Genomic DNA, 18,806 nt, shown 5'->3' on the forward strand with positions numbered 1-18,806 from the left:
TATTTGTTTTTTCATTTACAGGAAGTGCACTCTGAGGAGATCGACACCGACTCGGCCTACATTCTCTTCTACGAGCAGCAGGGAGTCAACTACTCCCAGTTCCTGCCAAAGATCGATGGCAAGAAGATGGCCGACACCAGTAGCATGGACGAAGACTTTGAGTCAGACTACAAGAAATACTGCGTCCTCCAGTGACCGCAGCTCGTCTTCCATCAGCCAGCACTACGCCCGCTCGCCTCTTTCAGCCTGCTGCTCTGAACAGGAAGCGCCAGAAGATCTCACGAATGGCTAACAGTTGAACCGCGCGCCGTCTTTATGGCTGCTTCGCAGCACTTTCTAAACTCGACTGCAAACACGGATCGGTGAAAAGGTTTGCTAAGACAACAGTGAAGCCCCTCCCTGTGAAAGCACCCAACCGGTGCACTTTGCTGAGCCCAACGAACTCCCATCAGCTCCCACCCCGTGATCCTCGCCATGACATAGATGTAAAATATACTTGCACACTAACGCATCTCTGAATGTATGGCAGTACGGCCGAGTCATGCAGCGATGTTGCTTTTTTATCGTGCACTTATCACTTGTGATGTCAGGATTCAAAACAAAAGACAGCTTTTTCTACCCAGAGTCACGATTTGACCTGAGCAGGGAAAAACCGATGTGCTCCAGGTGTGAGTCCCTGCAGGCCTACGGATGCCAACTGTACACGGGGCCCAGCGTTCACTGTGTGCTGGAGTCACATTTAGTGCCACGGGTCAACGTGATGCGGAGACGACGGATGCCAGGGCAAGCTTTCAAACCAATGGTTCTGCTGAGGTTTTATTAGCGATAGTGTGAGCAGGAAAACACGCGTCATACGCTACCTCATCGCTTCCTGCATTCTTTCAGCCAACTGGACCCCAAAAGTCTGTGACAGTATTAATATCATGAAATGCTTCCTTTTAGTGTAGGAGACTCGGTACATACATTTCAGGAACATCCCCACAAAGACCCCCCTCCTCTTCCAGGACACTCGCACGGGTCCTGATGTTCACATCAAATTCGGCACGTTTGCCAAAAACTGTGTTTGGTGCTGCAGCTGCCAAATATCCACGGTGATTTGTGCAATGTTGACCAGTATGTAGCCACGACGACTGAGAATCTGGGTTTGTTTGGGACAGGTGCCATGATTTAAAAAGGATGTACGGTGTATGTTTAATTGCTTTTTTTTTTGGATTATGTAAATGTGTCATTTTAGAGGATCTGCTTTATTTTTTTATTTTTTCTTAGAGTTGCTTCAGGCTACCTAAAGGCCCCACCTGTAGACATCAGGCACATCTCCATGGGGCTGATGCAAACCTCTGCAGTTCTCTGCTGTCGACCCAAACCTGGACTTCCTGCGTCCATCACGGCCAATTACTTATTTTACCGTTTGTTATTTTAAAAGTGTCAAAACTGAAGAACCAGAGATTTTTTTTTATTTGCTCAAAGCCTGTAAACCACATTACCCATAATGCTATTCAGAATCCAACTTTAGCCTTTATAACTGTGTCTCATATGGCTTCTGTACTTACACTTAACTTTGCTCACATTCGAACCTGCACGAGTCCCACAGATCGGTGTGAGATGTTTCTCACCTTCACCGGGTGTCACCTTGGCTACTTCGCACAGAGGCAGGGAAGCCTTTGTTAACCATGAGTGTTACATGTGTTGCACTGTTGGGGTTTTTTTGTTTTTCACGCAACTAGAGCAGCTTTGCATGATTCACAGTTCAGGTACTTTTAGTTGCACCGTGCAAACGTGGAGTTGGAAAAGCACCCGGGTTTTAACTGTTCCTGAAGCGATCGTATTTCATATATCTACTCTCAGTGAATTCATACAGACCTGATAAACCTTCCTGGACTGTGAGGTCAGAAGTCATGCTGTTTAATATGAGCAGTGACTTAGTGAAATAAGGAAGAGCTCCTTCAGTGTCGAGTGCGGACGTGCACTCATAGATCGGACAGATATCTAACAAATATCTCCGATAAGTTCACACTCGTGTGTGATTTCTCTCCCCTGTCAGAGTTCACACACTGTGTCAGACAGTTTGTAGTGTACTAACACGAGTATTTCCTTTGAGACACAGTGAGAGGCGAATGCAATGACCAATGGAGCGGCTGCAGAGGGTTGGTCAGTCGCTTCTCTCCGACTCCACATCATTACATTTTTAAAGCTTCCATCTTGTATTTTTGAGTTGTTTTAATGTGTAACAGGAACAGAGCTCCCTTTTAACGGCATGTTTTTGGCTCAGCCTCGGGTTCAATGCCGCTTAGCACACCTAAAACCTGAAGCACGAGTGTATAAAGATGCAGTGAAGTATCGCTGCAGTGGTCCCACCTCCTGCTGCTTAGGTGATCATAGATGCTCCTGGAACACTTTTTATTTTTAGGGGGAAAAATAAATCTATGGATAACCACTTGTTGGCTAGCTCACTGGCTACAGCCTCCATAGGCTGGTATATTAGTCACTTGTGCACTTGGCCACATCTGCCCTGCCTCGTGTATGAGCAGCCTGCTTGTGAATGACACCACCAATGCAAGCGTTCACCTTTCTGAGCTTTCTGGGTATCGAGCCTGGAGAGCCGTGTGAGGTGCCCCGTCCTGTACGGTCTCTGATCACTGCAGCAGGGGTGCTGAAACCACGTATTTGTGAATGGGTACCATCAAAGCACAACACAAACTGTCAGGTCTTACTCCAGCTTCTGTATTTCTAGCAGATCTTAATGCCCAGTCTCAATAGACGGACTTTCACGATCTCATTTTAATAGCTTAGTGTTTCATATCTTAAACCAGTTTCCCCCTTTTCCTCAGCTGAGGCCATCCTGTGGGCCAGTCACACTCTGATGGGTGTCCAACAAAAGCGAGTGACATGTCAGTGCAGACAGAGCAGTGGCAACAGTGTCCATTTTTAATGATTTCATTTCTTAGCTGCTGGCATAACGTTTGATGACTGGGATGATGGTTTCTGGTGGAAATGAATAAATATTTAAACTTGTTTTTTCAGGAAGTTCTATGAAAGTTTTAAGAAAAATCAAATAAGTGTCTTAGAACGTTTTCGTTGCCGGGATGTTTTCAGGGAAATGATTTGGAAACAACCATCCCCCCGTAGACAGATGTGCTCACGTGTGGAAAGTAACCAAAGTCTGTTTGTGTGAGGACCGTAAATGCATCGCTACACGACTGGAGCCAACGTTTGAGCAAACGATTTGTTTCTGTGGGTCAGAGTGCTGCCGTTCCTGCTTTTCTCTGAAAGTTTGGCTGCTTCGACGTGACTGCTGAGGTCTCTTTGAGATGGACGAGCCCATGTTTTCACCGCATGGTTCCAGCTGCAGAGTTCTGTGTGTCTGCTTTGTAGCAGCAATGGCGGAGCTCCTGTCACGTCAGGGGGCTCCGTCTAATCACTGTGAACAGACGGCAGACTGTCGATGGCGCCCGGCTTCGTCTTCTAGGGCGCAGAGCCTCGTCTCTGCGTTCGTCCCCTTTTTTAGCTGCTGTATTTGTGATGAGACGACTTTGTTATGGATGTACTTGGAGATATATCTGTCACTGAATGAAACTTTATTTCCTTCTGCAAAGATTACATTTGTTGAACAAATGGAAATGTACATAAGAGTGTTATTTATGTTTGCTTGGCCAGCTCTTTTTCTTTTCCCCTCCACCCTCCTGCCGTTGCACTGAGCTGTAGACAATGTCCAGTTTGTGTCTGTGGTTGAAGGTTATCACAGGACTCAAAGGAAAAATTGTCCCTTGTGAGCTCAGTTTGCAATGTTTGCTCTACTTAAAGGTGCAATAGATGTCAACTTCTTTCTTTTTCTCTTTGTTTCTTGGGCTGTAAATGTGCCCTCAAACGGCCGGTAGCTTAATCTCTTAGCAGAAATGTTTCATGTCGGGGTTACTTTCAGCACAATTTTTCTAATCCAGGAACGAGGATTTGACGCCCAGGGAAACTGGACTATCTCTGAAACTGGGCAAACACGGATTCTGTAGAACATCGGGCTAGCATCTGAAGCCCCGCCCCCCAGGAAGATTAGTTCACAGTGTGTCAGGCAGTGCGATCGACTACTGAGCTGTCTTTCAGTGTGTGTAGCCTCTTTTTTTTATTTAAGTTCACATCTGTCTGATGTGAACCAGATGTGTTAATTTAATAAACTTTTTTGTAAGGTGTTTGTTGGAAGAAAGTCACATTGCACTGACATGAAAACGTGTACATAAACAAAACGTGTTTTGTAAATAAGCCAATGAAAACTATGTATTTGAATATGAACTGTACAAAATACTGTACCTGTAGTTGTGTATATGGAGTGATCCTGTTGATCTGTAACGAAATACCCAAGCAACAAATTAAATTCAGCAAAGGAAATGACATCAGAGTCGTTTTGTTGTTGTCACAACCCTGATCTGACATTTCAGGCAGTTTGCGTAGACTTGTGAAGTAGAACAGCCTCGTTGATCATCTCAATTTAATACCACAAGCAGGAGCAAAGCATCACGCAGACAGAAATGATCCAACTCGATTGTGTTTCATTATGTTTGGCCATAAGTTGACTGGTTAACTCCTCCACTGTTCATTTTTTTCACTGAGATATATTTTTAAGCTCCTTTGTGTCAGAGGCTGTGTGCAGCAGGCAGGAATGGACCCGAAGTGCCGACTGCAGGAGGTCAAACTTAGAAACTTAGATTTATTAGAAAAACAGGAAACTAACTTAACCTCCTAAGACCCGAACTCTTCCATAGCATGCATTTTTAATTTCTCTTTAGGCTGACTGGGATCTGATGAATGTAAAAACTAAGAATTACCAGGTTTTTGTTTGTTTTTGTTTTTTACCTGATGTTTGTTTCTGAGAAAAATGAGATCCACACATGAGGACATTCGTTTTAAATTTCGATAGAACAGTGGCAGGATAACGTCCTCATAAGTGGATTTCAGGCTCTTGTAGAGCAAAACTTAGTATTTTGGTCTAAACAACCCAAAATGTGATGTCCACATGTGTGGATGCCAGGTCCTCGGAGGTTCAACTGGAAAAATTAACAAGAATTAAACAGGTAGAACACACAGCATGAGAGGCATCGTGAAACAGACCAAGGAAAACACAGAGCTTAAATACAGAGAAGGATAACGAGGGAATGAGACAGGATGAGAGCACAGCTGGAAACATTAACAGACGCAGACTGTCAAAGTAAAACAGGAAACAACACAGCAGTGTGAACCTGACATGAAAAGGCATATAAACAAAACCTAAGACTGGAAATCAGGAGATACTAAATAACTCAGGGAGCTAGAAATACAGAAACTAAAAAATAGAAACACTAAGTCACAGAATATAGACAAACAAAATCAAAACCACTGGGTCACCAGACCCAGGTACCCCAACACTTTCAGCTATTCCTTGATCCCCAATTGATTAAAGCAGCCAACGGCCTAAAAGTTCCACATTTACCCCACAAGTTCCGAGTTAACATAATCAGACTGTAGTAATAAACTAACTTGGCTCCTTCATATTGCCTTCCCAACCCAGCAGAGTGACTTTTGTCGAGGTTGAGCTACTTTATTTTATCCATATTTGGAATACAGTCAATGTCTTCGCTGTAGGGGAAGTAAGGCTGCAACCACAGCTTCATGGGCTCTGCCACAGAGCTTCCTCCTGGTTAGACGTGCCTGAAACACACTTGCGTATAAGTCATCCAGAAGGTTGAGGTGGTCTGCATATCTGACTAGATTCAACCTTCTGATGTAGACCAGATTCTTCTGGGCTCATTTATACCACTTGTTCCTCTGGACCCTTCTCATACCGCACTGCTGCAGGGGAGTGAGGTCCTTCCTTGGATGGACTCCATGCATGGTAAGGAGCTTCCTTGTTTCAATGTCAGTGGCTTTTATCTCTTATTTTGTTGGTTGCAACTTTCCTGGTGGCCTCTTCATGGTTCCAAATTGCCTCTGTGTCCCCCCCAAAGGTACTTGTAGCTGTCTGCAATGTTGCCCTCTCTTTGTTACCATGTGACCACACTTGTCCAGTCCAATGGCATTCCCATGTTGTTGTTGCGGATCAGTGAGTTGGTGTCTCGTTCACTCCTGGCATAAGGCTTGATGTCGTCCATCTAGAGGTGGTTAACGACTGCTCCATCCATGGGGTTCAGGTCTATGCAGAACAGCTTTTGGGAAAGAGCATGTGTTAGATCCTAGACGTGATGGCAACTTGTGGTATTGACTTTTAGTTGGCCTCTGTTGGTCTCTGTTCCCCCATCGGATTCCTGAAGAAAGGTTCTCAGCATCACACTGATCTTGTACAGTTCTAGGCAGTCTAGAGAGTCTAGAAGTCTAGAAGTCTACAGAGTCTAGAAGTCTAGCGAGACTGCTCGAACAGTGGTTGGTATTTTGCCCCTCTGGTGTTTCTGCCTTGTCCTTGTGCTGAGCCATATACTATCCATCTTGCTGCTATAATGCCTAAAAGGGGCTTCCATGTAGTGCTGAGACAGGTTATTGGCCGGTAGTTGGACGTGACTGATCTCCTCTGGGGATCTTTGGGGATCGGGACTATCCAGCCTTCAGTTAGCCATTCTGGGTGTATCTCATACATCAGCAGCTCGTTAATTTGTGCTGATGGAGTGTAGTTAGCTTCTGTAGCTTTAGCTTCTGTGAGTCATTCTGCCACTGTGATGGTTGCTGTGGTGTGCTCTTAGATCCTAGCCACTGAGCATTGTTGTTATGTGTTGCGTCCTTCACCGGTCTTCTCTTTCAGTGTTGCTCCATCTCCAGCCTTGGTTGGTGCTGTTCTCATATTGTTTATCTCCCAGAGGTGTTCTATTGGACGTGGGTCCAGCAAGCATGGAGACCAGGCAGTGGTATCCTCCAGGAACTGCCTGCATAATCTGGTCACATGAGTCCGGGCACTGTCGTGCACCAGGTGGAAAGCAGGACCCACTGCACCAGTACAGGGTCTCACAAGGATTTCATCCTGATCTCTAATAGCAGCAAACTGAGTAACGGCCCCTCCTGCTCGTTAATTGAGCAGAGCAACATCCCACAAGTTTAACTGATTAAAAAGTTTTCCTTTAATTGTATTTTTTGGAGCAGTGTCTATATGTGCTCACCCCAGTTTACCACTTTTTACTGCAGAGTAGCTCTCTACAGCGCGTGCTGTGTGTATCTCTCAGCCTCCCACACATGCCCGGGCTCGTCCACAGATGTCACACTACATGCACCTACAGCGAGTTTTGGCAGACAGAGGTTAGACCACAAAGCCCTGGACCTTAATTTCTTTGCATGGAAGTCTTTTAAACTTGACTTTTTATTTGGTTCAAATGAGCCAATGTAAGCATGCTAACATGTTAGAAACAGCAGTGGTTTTACATGATTGTGCTCGTCATAACGAAGAAGTGCAGCAAATTTAAAACAGTTGTTGACCTTTGTTGTCCTTCCTCAGTGTTTTGCAGTCTGCTAACAGACGAGAGAGGAAACCACACACAGGGGCTTTGCAGCAGCTTCTCCGAATTAAACAGCGCTACTCTTTCTGCCCTGCGCACCCGTCAGGGGCTTTTCCGCCTCTCGCCTAATCCTGACTGACATTTCAAGTGTTTTTAGTGTCAGAGCAGAGAGACTGTGTGACTGGTCACACGTTGGACGTGGAAAATGACTGCGTCGGTGTGTTTAAGTTGGTAACTTAACACTAGATTAACTTTTGGGTGTGATTAAATTTAAAATGTGGTTACTTTAGATGACCAGTTGATTCTGGTTCTCTTTCTGTTGGCAGCCCCAAAAAGCTCATCAAAGCTGTCATTAAACATTAAAGTGAGGTCATTTTTCAGAACAATAAACTACCCGACAGTAAATAATGTGCTTAAAACAAGCTCCATCAAATAATCAAATGTAACATTGTTACATTGATTTGAGCCCCTCTACATGACATCTGTTTCTAAGTTTGTTACTGTAAGTTGCACAGATAACGTCTTCGAGGGAGTCTAACTTGAGATTATGTCGTTTGTACTGTGGTATTTCTATTTTTGCTGCAGTAAATAATATTCCACTGTGGTTAATGAGAGGGTGCGGCGGTAAACCAAAGAGGTAAAAGAAAAAAAACAGTTTGCATGATTAAAGTTTTTTGACAAACTTTCATACTTCTACAAACTGACCGAGCATCTGCAGCGTTACTGCGTGAGCTGGGAGAGCTGACATGAAGACAGTTTAGTGTGAAGTGGACTCACACTCATTCTAGAAATCAGCGTGAGGTGAAACAGCGCATCTCAAACCACTTGCTGCTTCACTTCATTTCCTCTGATTGTCTTGTGGTTGATGTACTGTGAGAGCTCCTGCTGAACACAACACGGGTATCCAGCACAAGGCTGATTTTTGAATTTTTAAGTGGGAACGAACAGAATAAATACTGTCTGGTGTCTGACTGGCAGGCTTAGGCGAGAAGAATGGACTTGATCAAAGTTGTCACAGAGCACAGGTAGGGCTTTTTCATTTAGTTACTCTCTTCCTGAGCTTTCTTTGTATTTTGGGCTTCAGTGAATCAGCTCTATAAAAAGAAACGTTCTAAATGTTCTTCCTATCGCTGTTCCAGACCAGCCTGATGTTCTTTTACCAGTTTGTGCCAGAAAACAAACACTGAGCAGAGGACATGGCGGACTGTTCAGGTGAGCTTTGAGGCTTTGACGCTTTGTAAGAGCTCGTGAATCTTAGACTTACTTATTTGTGGCCTTTCAGATGTCTACTCCATTGTATACACCCTCAGCGGTCTCCTCTCCTTCACCATCCTGGTGTTCACAGTGCTGGGAGCCGTGTGTATCAGAAAGTAAGTCCAATTTAAGTTCTTTAAAAAGGCTTTTAGTAACGACGTGACCTCAGTCTCACTTGGTCTGTTTGCTACATTTTATGTTCAAATTAAGCTGACTGTCCTCACCAAAGCTGCAACAGTAACAGCAGCATTATTAAATAAAACATAACAATTTCCTTTCATGTACTTTAGCGTGAATATATTATAAGATCAGACGTTAATAAAAGCCCATTTTTGGCCACACTGGCTTCACAGACGGGAATGAGCCGCTCAGATGCTAACCGCTATAATGGTTTCCTTAAAATTTGTCTTTGCTTGTTTGTGAAATGTACCTCTCACCTGCTGTATGAAGTTTGGTGTAGACGTTTATTTCCCTTTTTACAAAAGTGAGATGTTCTTCTTTGATCGTCTCATTTCCTGAGATCTGCAGTCTTCAGATTTCAGTGTTTATGTACTTTTAAAGTAGAATGTGAAAACACTGAAGATGAATTTAGTTTTTTTGCTCAGCCTTTGTATTATTATTATTATTATTATTATCATTATTATTATTATTATCATCAATGCATAGCTCCATAGGTCCAAAAACAGATGTTATCCACTGTAAGAGATCATGTTAACATAGACTCATAATACAGATGTCCACGGACCTACTTTATACAGCACCTAGTTAGATGTTTCTAATATTTTGGCATCATATGTTATCTTTCAGTATAAGCATACAATCCCATTCAAATGTGTCATTGTTTTGAAATGAGCCAAAAAGAACACATGGCCAGCTGTTCTCAGCTTTTCCTCGTTCTTTTATTCTGAAAACATTTTTATTTGTGCAGCATGTTACCAACTAAAATGATGGTGTATTACAAAAAATGGAAAAGTGAAAAATAATAGCAAAAAACTGACTTATTCAAAACGAATGTTGAGTCAGGGTCAGCTGAGTCTCTGCAGCCTCCATCTGAATTCATGTCTGTGTTATCCAACGACCAATTTTAGCTCGTTTTTTTCGAATAAAGCTCCCAAGACTCGGTGATCTGTTTATAGATAATGTATTTCTAGATAAATGTGATTTGTTTTCATTAAGGTTAGGAATATTATCACTGTTGCCTCCTGTTGCCAGCGCTGTCTGGCTGGGAGTGTGTGGAGTCTGGATGTTCTCCCCGTGTCTGAGTGGGTTCTCTTGGCTCCTCCCACAGCACAAAGACATGCAGTTAGTGGGTTCAGGTTAACTGGTGATTCTAAATTACCCATAGGTGTGAATGTGAGCGGTTGTCTATCTCTCTGTGTTAGCCATGCGACAGACTGGCGACCTGTCCCAGGCGTGCCCTTCCTCTCACCCTGTGGTAGCTGGGATAGGCTCCACCCCCCAATGACACTGACAAGGATACGTGGAAGAGACTGGATGGCTGGATCTTTGGTTTATGTGCAATGTCACTTACAGTTACACAGTTTAGCTCCGAGTCCCAAACTGTGTGTCGGCAGACTTGCTGCTCTCTGGTTTAATAAGGCAGCCGAGTGTTTCGCCTCCGTACCTGGGTCGGTGTTACCTGTTCTACTGTCTACGTTATTTTGCAGATACCGATCCGCTCTCAAGACAATCAGATTGCTCCGGCAGAACAAGATGCTGATGAGTGCTGTGCCTCGGGTAGAGCCTCCCCTCTTACCTGCGAGGCCGATCCCAGTTGTGGTGGAGGAGGAGGAGGAGCGGGAACTTCCTCCCAAATCTCCACTCCGACCCAGCACTTCAGCCAGGTCTCCGTCCAAGAAGCTGTGGAAAGGTCTGCAGCAACTGCAGCAGGTAGCGCTGATTCACAGATATCTTTGTGTTCCTGCTGTAGACACAGAAGATGAACCTTCAGATGATGATAGATTTAGATTTCACATGTTCTGTTTGGTGCGGTTCTACCTTGATGATGTACAAACGGGTTTATTTCAAATTCAAGGATCCTCCTTTCACCAAGTCAGACCTGAACCTTCTGCAGCTGATCAAAGCAGGAAAGGAGGGCGTCTTCTACCAGGCCAGGATGACCAGAGGGACGTGTAAAGGCCACAGCATGTTCACCTGCAAGATCAGCAAGGAAGGTAAGGACATGGCTGGAGGTTTGCCTGCAGGCGGAGCATCCCTGAAAGCAGTAATTAAGTACTTGACATGATAAGTAGGAGGAAACTGTCATCCAAGTAAATGATTGTAGGCTGTCCTATAATGATGTTCAAATATTCTGTTTTTAAGTAGAATTAGTGGGAATCTTTAAGCTCATGTTTGTTTACATTTTTCGTGTTGCTCTGGTTGATCACATATTCCTGAAAAACAAATTGGTCTGAGCCATTTCATACATTTTTGACGTTGCGCTCGGTGTTAATATTACAGCCCCAACCATAACTTACTGATAGCACTGCAAACAAAGCGAGTGTAGTGTAAAAGCACTGACACGTAACCCTGTGGGATTCCAGACTTGATGAAATTGCTAAAATGCTGTGACCAGTGACGTCAAACGCAGCTCTGAGACGAGCTAGGAGAACTTTGATGGCACCAAATTCATCTTGTACAATATAAGTTTTGCCGTATAACAACAATGCATTCAATACTGTAAAAGGAAGTGGGAGGAGCTACCCACAGAGACAATGTCACAGAGGCTAACCACCTGAATCTGCAACTCCTCTCAGCTGTAGCTACAGTTTTAGCATCCATCAACTATTCTTTGTCTTTTTTGTTTACCACTTCAGCTCAGGTGCTGAACTAAGAGTCAGGACAAGAATAATAATGAGGATTATTTTTAACATGAATCATGCTGAGCTTTAGTACAAAACCGAATACGTTCCTTTTGATTTAGCCAGTTACATCTGGGCTTTGGTTTGACCTTTGTGTCTTCCTCTACCTCAGGTGTCCGCCTCAAACACGTGGACATGGAGGTTTCCATCATGAGAAAACTGATGCACCACAAGAACATTCTCCAGTTACTGGACTGGAACGCCACTGCAGGTGATGAACATGTGCATACAGACTGCTGTTTCTTTGCTCAGGTAGAGGGGCTTGGAACCTTCTTAATCAGAAGGTTGTTGGTTTGAGCCCTGGCTGCTCCAGTCTGCATGCCAAAAAGCACGTAACCATGAAAAAGTGCTTGTATGAACGGGTAAATGTTTTATAGAGTGCTCAGGTAGAGTAGAAAGAACCAGTTTGTTTGTCATCTTCCTCCACACCGACAGATATGCTTAGTTCCCCCCCTTCCTAACCTGTAACTATGAACTAACCTGTAACTATGAACTAACCTGTAACTATGAACTAACCTGTAACGTCTGTTGCATTCTTCTTGGAGGCGTGTCCCTCTGTAAGGCCCTACGTCTCTCTGTCTCTGACTGGGATGTTCTCTGTGCAGAGCCCTACATTCTGATCATGGAGTATGTGAGCTACGGCACTCTGAGGACCTTCCTGCAGACCAACAGAGCCCACCTGAGTACTGACCCTGAGCTGCAGAGCCTCCTCACCATTGCCTCCTACCACGTTGCTCTAGCCATGCAGCACCTGCGCTCCAAAATGGTAACAGCATAGCAGACTGATAGGAAATATACTGGTCCCACTTTGTCCCAGTGTGACTTTTGTTTTTGAGTTTGAACACACTTTTTATCATTGTGTTTACATTTTGCATTAATGTTGTTGGTTCTCTGTGCAGATTATTCACTGTGACTTGGCTCTGAGGAATGTCATGGTCAACAAGTTTCCCTGGGAGGTGAAAGTGGCCGAGTTTGGTCTCGCCCGAGACTTGACGCGAATGGCGAGCCGTCGCAGCAGTCGCTGGAGAAACCCACGTGTAAGATTGCAGTACGCACACACAAGCATTTCTTTAAATCTATTATTTCTTTATTTCTATGTACAGCATCCTTTTCTCACAGTCCTCGGACTGCTGAACAGCTTTGCAGCACATTTTCAAATTCATTGATCTTATTTGTGGATGATCACGTCCTCCGTTCGTGTTTCATTCCCAGTGAGAATCCAAAGTGACCCAAACGTTTCCAGCTTTGCTCCCGCGCTGTAGTTTCACTCTCACTGTAACATCAATGCATGTTTGAGGTTTGAGCAGAGTTTAAACAGTCAGCCACCGTCACATCAGCTGACCTCAGCGCCAGCCTCAATGAGCTCTGCTCCATTCATACGAGCGCCGTTCTACAGAAGTGCTTTCTGTCCAACATGTGCACACATCTGTACTCAGGAGAGAATCTTTGAGTCAGATGTCGCCTGAGGATATTTGGTGTTTATATTTAGCAGATGACCTGCTCCACATCCTGAGTTACAGTCAGTCATGCCTTTGTAAAAGCTATTGGAGCCGTCCACAGTTACTGCGTGTCTTTAGGCCGCTTCGCACCCCCCCTCCTCCGCCATTGTTTCTCCTTTTATGTAATTTCTGACTTAATCAATGTCTGTAGTTGCTGGTGCCTTGCTTTGCTTTGCTGTTCCTTTGCTGCTGTTCCTCTCCCCACCTCCAGCTTTCGATGTGTGCACATGGAAGAGCGGGGATGTCCCAGAGATGAGCCACACCAGCAAATCGAAATGACCGCGGATGTAAAAGGCGATCTCTCGTTAGCTAAAGTGGTCCTGACTGAAAGTGCTTCAGGACAACACTTTCAAGTGTAACCTGGATATTACAAAAACAAAAAGTGTAACTGCATCTCACGTTTGGTCCGACCTGATGTGATAGGATGACCTTTGTTACTGGTTGAGCTACAAATGTAGTGAACTCTTTTTGAGCCCAGTTTGAAACAGACTTTGCTTCTGTGTTACTGCACGTGTGCAGGAGATTTAGCAACATCCTTTTCAACAGGAAACTGTGGTGCAGAAAAAGACCAGCAGTAATGGTGTCATGCATTTCCTCCACGATCTTTTTAGATGTCTAAAATTGTCCCACTGACGTGGTTTCACATAGTTGAAAATATCACCTTTAAGTTTTGGTGAAATCACTTTTTCCATCATGTGTAAATTGTGCAGCAACGTGTACCCCTGCGCTGGTACCCCCCAGAGTACTTCAAGAACAACTACTACAGCTACAAGGGGGACGTGTGGGCGTTTGGCATCGTGCTGTGGGAGATGCAGACATTTGGTGAGTTGGAGGTTTGGGCTGCTCTCTGACCACTGGAAATCATGACTTCTCCTCTAATTGTTTAGTAATATGTTCCACATGTACTCTTTGTTGAAGAGCGGCCTTGTGTTGTGGTGGCTCCGTGTTTTGGTTGAAAGTCATTACAACGGGCCGCTGTTCACTCCGGCCAGAATAAAGTGGACAACATTCAAATTAAAAGCTTGTTTCCTCTACCGTGATACAGCCACAGTGTATTAGCAGTGCTGAAACGAAATAACACAACATTAATGCACAAATATAAACATAAATTGACTCTGGAAAGTTGTGTAATTGGTTACGAGTACATCTTTGAACAGAGGTGGAAACCTGGCGCCCTGTCACCAGCATCCAAACACATGAAGAAGCTGACTAAAGCATCCTGTCGTCATACTTTTGTCTGACTTCGCTCTCCAGTTTAGTCGTATGACATTTAAAACGTTAGCTGTCCTGTAAGTCTACAGTGCAACTGCAATAGCTGCACCTCGAGGCAACTGTTGTCGTGATTTGACTCAATATAAATACAGCTGAATTGAATTATAGTGTATTAATAACTCGTGGATCCTGCAGTATTTGTACCGTTCTTTGTAGAGATTATGAGTTGGATACTTTTATCTGTCTTACTGTAAATTACTAAAAGTCTGCAGTCCACACCCACACAGGGATTTCTATTACACAGTGATATTTGCTGCTCTGGGCACATATTCATTTAGAAAGTGACAGAATCCACTTTAAGAGAAATTGTGATATAAATACATTTTCAGGTACGCTGCCGTATCCAAACCTGGAGACATCAGAGCAAGTGGTGTACCACATCTGTATGGGTCACAAAAACACAAACCCAGAAGGCTGCAGACCAGAGATGTAAGTGAAAACCCCCTTTAGGTTAAATGTATCTGGTATATTAGTTATTGATATATGTCAGTTAAGTTAGATTTATTTCTTCATTTTGAAAACAGCTGCCCCCCTGTCACAGTGGGTCCCTCAGCAGGCCGTGCCACATGTTTCATGTTTCGTGATGCAACCCCACATGTGTACTCTGCTACAGTAAAGAGTAATACTGCTGTTCTCAACAGAACACTCATCCTCGTAATCAGTGGAGTCAGGTTTCATTGAGTTTTGTTGAAACACAAACATCATCTTTCAGGTTTCTAGCAGAGTAATGCTCACGTGTCACTGTGAGAAACTGCAGAGCACATCTGAAGCTGTTGCTTTAAAGAACACAACATGCCATCATAGGATCAATAATCAATACATAAAACTGTTGCTGAAAAACAGAAAAAATCCAACTTTATTTCTACAGCACTTTAAAAACAACATGGCTGACCAAAGTACTTTCCAGTAAAAACAGATAAAAGTTAAGAAATCAAACATTAATTAGACAAAGAAAATTAAATAATAATAAAATATATAAATAAAAAATACACTTGAATTAATAATTAGATAATAAATACAATTAAAGAAATAACAAAGATTAAAAGTGACCAAAAAACTGACTAAATCTGACCAGAAGCTGGTGCTCCTCCTAAAATGCCTCAGAGAAAATGTTTGTTTTTAAATGTAAATATGTCAAGTGTTGTGGCCAGTCTAATACAGAGGGCCAACGTATCCCATAATCTGGGGGCCACGACAGCAAACGCTCAGAGGTACGTAGGAGCCAGGCCGTTTAAAACTTTAAAAGCGAACAATAAACTTTTAAAGTCAATTCTAAGACGGACAGGCAACCAGCGTGTCCCTGTCAGCAGGCGAGCAGCAATATTAACATCCAAAATTTAAGAACAGTTGTTGTCAAATCAAAGATATCTGGTAGAACTCAGAGGAGGACACACGAGGCACAGTCGGCGAGTTATGACACGCAGTCAGCAAATGACAACGTGTCATACGCAAAGAAACAGCTGGAAAACAAGCTGCAGAAGGAACAAGATCACTCGTGCAAACCAGAGGTTACGAACAGCAGGTGTACGTACACCGGGGAGGCTGATTGGCTAATTGTAACGGCCAAATAAGCAGAGAGAGTTCTAACAAAGGGGGGAGTCAGCCTCACCCAAGGAAGGTAGGAATACACCTCGATCCCGTTAGCTTGGCAGAAATCTAAAAGACGCATCAACATCACATCTGTGTAAAACCGCCTGACATTAAAAAGCTGCTGCATTTACTAAAGAGGCTCGTTGTCAGGAGTATTTTGTCGAGCCTCGTGGCTTATACAGAGTTTCGTTTTCAGGAGGAGAATATTTAATGGAGTTATGCACAGAAAAACAAAATCATGTCTTTTGTGTGTTGTGCTTGTGATGGGAGTGTGTTTTTAGGAGGGGGAGGTGTCATCAGAACAAGTGTGTAGATGACTCACAAACTAAAACTGAAAGTGATTGTGTTCTGCTGGACGTAGCTTTCTGACTTTTTTCCTCCTTTAGCTTAATTTCGGGGTTGAACTCGTCCCCCCATCAATATCTAAACTGGATGAGTCGCATTCAGGTTCTGCCAGTCCCACACCATTCCTTATGTACCGTACCTCCTATATCTCAGGATGGTAATAACTATGGTAGAGAATCATGGACTGTGTATCACTGAGTGGCCTCTGACCCCACAGACTTCACATCATGCGAGACTGCTGGCAGGAGCCGTACACCCTGAGGCCCTCGTTCACAGACATCGTCTGCATGCTGGAGAGCATCATGGAAAACGATGCAGTAAGCAGCAGCATGTTTTTAAGCTCTTCTCTCTTTGTTATGATCTGTAAAAATCACAGCATAGCCTTTGTGGTGCTGAGATATTCATCACACAGCATTAAAATCCTGACAAAAACGCGACTATATTAAGTGTTTCCACAGTATTTTCAGAGAAACCTCCTCAGTCTCTCTGTCTTAAATACTCACTGACATGATAATTCTGTTGAAATGAATTCAATCAAACAAAGGTAACGTTTGAGTTTTACTCAGCAGAACTCTTTTGTTTCATCGTGTTTTGGTTATTAAATGCACCCACATGTAGTTGAATTGCGTTTATAGAGATTATTTTCTGAACTATTTCCCAGTTTGAACCTGCAGATAGACAAACATGTGTTAGATAAACTGTTCTTCTTTGCAGGACTACGTGGATGTGGAGAGTCCAGAGCAGGTGGTGACAGATGAGGCCGAAATTCAGGAAAACAATCGTTTACGAGCAGCGAGTGTCAGTTTGGACACTAATTTTTAAACGGGTACTTTAAATCAGCGGTCCCCAACCCCCGGGCCTCGGACCGGTACCGGTCCGTGAGTCCTTTGGTACCGGGCCGTGAGAGTTGAGGCTCAGGTGTGAAATGTTTGGTTTTCAGGGTTTTTATCGGTTTTCAGCGTTATTTTGTTATCGTTTTTATCGTTAACTCGGTTTTCCTGGGTCTTTTCACGTGTGTTATGAATAAATCTTCTTTTTTTCGGTACCGGTACTAGTTTTATTTTGTTGTATTTATCCGCGACACCTTAAAGGCCGGTCCGTGAAAATATTGTCGGGCATAAACCGGTCCGTGGCGCAAAAAAGGTTGGGGACCGCTGCTTTAAATCATGCATGTAGATTTCAGGTGGGACGTATCGTTACACAAGCTTTTAATTCCTGCTGAATAAATGAAAGGAGCAGAAAACTTATCACAGTCATAATGTGCATGTTTGTTCAAAAATGATTATTTTAAATATATACCTGTGGTTTTCATTTTCTGTATTTTTATATTCTTATATTATTTTTCATATATAAAATATTAGTTTATATATAAAACCAATTTTTGTGGTAAACAGAATCAAACTGTGTGATCACAGTCTGCCGACTGTACGCTGATGACTGTCACATTTCAGGACTTTGTTTTTGTGAATGTATCCTAACAGGCGCACACTTCAACTTCCTCTGACAACAGACACAAATACTGACACATTACCAGCTAAACACGGGACCACTGAAGGCTGAATCATGCCAGTGTGTGACGCAGCCTGAGTAATACTAAATGAGAAAAGTTGAGAATAATTATTTGAAAGCAATACAGAGAGCCTCACTTCATAATCATTCAGTGGCCACTGATTTGTTACCTGGAGTCTAATTGTTGTGTTTCATCCATAAACTGTTTGCAGAAAAGCTGCAAAGTGGTGAATGAGAATTCCCCAGAATGCAGAAAATGTGCAAAATTCAACATACGTAAGTTTTTAGACCACATTTATGTTCTCGGCTCAACGTTTGAAGAACCTCTATGAAACAAGATGATCACACATGTAAAGTCCAACAGGAGGAGCTGTTCAGCACTCAGCAGTCTGACATGTCTGATGTACGTTATTTAATATGTCTGTATTTTAACAGCATTTCTTTATTAATTTATTCAAAGCTTTCTCAGTGTTTGCTTTCATTTGTATATTTTAGCTTTTCTGTTTTGTAAACCAATATAAAAAAATCCAGTTTTTTAATGTATTTATATAGCAGGGGTCACTTAACATTGCTACATTTGAATAAATTGCAACAGCTGAATTGCAGTCCTTGTCCCTGGTTTTGCTTTTAAGACTCAAACATAAAAATAAATGACAGAACAGAATTTTATTAATGAAAACGTTTGAGACTAACACAAGCAGACAAAGATTTGTAGGAAGACTTACCTGTGAAGGAGGACGAACCAAATGCTGTTCTACGTTTAACTCTGACTCAGCTTGTTTTTGTTGATATGCAAATAAAATAAATATGATTTTTTTTTCTACTACTTCAAAGGTGTAACAACAAGAGAAGCCGTTACTGGGTAGACTACCAATAGCATGTTTTCATAAGAGATTACTCACCTCTGTCTTTGTGGCAGAGGTGCAGAATCAGTCTGAAGGTGCTTCACTACCTACTCACTAGCTGGTGCAGAGGCTCAGGATTACCCAGCAGGATAACAGTTTATTAAGTGACCGGTTTGCAGTCAGTTTATCCAA

The 18,806-nt window shown here is 43.1% G+C and overlaps 2 protein-coding genes across 7 annotated transcripts in view; both read left to right on the top strand.

Annotated features, from left to right (window-relative positions):
• usp32 (ubiquitin specific peptidase 32) overlaps positions 1-4,380 on the top strand; it is a 66,928-nt gene extending 62,548 nt beyond the window's left edge. For both annotated transcript variants that reach the window (XM_084952007.1, XM_084952008.1), the window contains exon 34: positions 22-4,380. In XM_084952007.1, coding sequence (XP_084808133.1) covers positions 22-195 — 174 coding nt within the window. In that variant the 3' untranslated portion in view covers positions 196-4,380. The remainder of the gene's footprint in view (positions 1-21) is intronic.
• A 3,041-nt stretch (positions 4,381-7,421) lies between these two features.
• LOC146374350 (tyrosine kinase receptor Cad96Ca) lies at positions 7,422-18,529 on the top strand. Of its 5 annotated transcripts, XM_084951111.1 has the most exons (12): positions 7,422-8,464; positions 8,579-8,651; positions 8,722-8,809; positions 10,361-10,583; positions 10,729-10,867; positions 11,667-11,765; positions 12,160-12,320; positions 12,454-12,591; positions 13,764-13,875; positions 14,655-14,754; positions 16,478-16,577; positions 16,975-18,529. In XM_084951111.1, the coding sequence occupies exons 2-12, from the start codon at positions 8,636-8,638 to the stop codon at positions 17,080-17,082; spliced, it is 1,284 nt and encodes a 427-aa protein (XP_084807237.1). In that variant the 5' UTR covers positions 7,422-8,464; positions 8,579-8,635; the 3' UTR covers positions 17,083-18,529. The 5 variants fall into 5 exon arrangements, with proteins under 5 accessions (XP_084807237.1, XP_084807235.1, XP_084807236.1 ...); XM_084951109.1 differs by having other exon boundaries at positions 16,478-17,081; XM_084951110.1 differs by having other exon boundaries at positions 7,422-8,651; positions 16,478-17,081.
• The last annotated feature ends 277 nt before the right edge of the window (positions 18,530-18,806 follow it).

The sequence above is a fragment of the Perissodus microlepis genome, chromosome 14 (assembly GCF_051167445.1).
Source record: "Perissodus microlepis isolate ML-2025 ecotype Zambia chromosome 14, ASM5116744v1, whole genome shotgun sequence".
NCBI lineage: Eukaryota > Metazoa > Chordata > Actinopteri > Cichliformes > Cichlidae > Perissodus > Perissodus microlepis.

What these genes read in the sequence shown, in the direction of transcription:
- LOC146374350 (XM_084951107.1), top strand. Translation starts at nt 10,155, where the DNA reads ATGACACTGACAAGGATACGTGGAAGAGACTGGATGGCTGGATCTTTG. An exon ending in CTGCAAGATCAGCAAGGAAG is followed by an intron (nt 10,868 to 11,666) that starts GTAAGGACATGG and finishes CCTCTACCTCAG; the next exon opens with GTGTCCGCCTCAAACACGTG. An exon ending in AGCACCTGCGCTCCAAAATG is followed by an intron (nt 12,321 to 12,453) that starts GTAACAGCATAG and finishes TTCTCTGTGCAG; the next exon opens with ATTATTCACTGTGACTTGGC.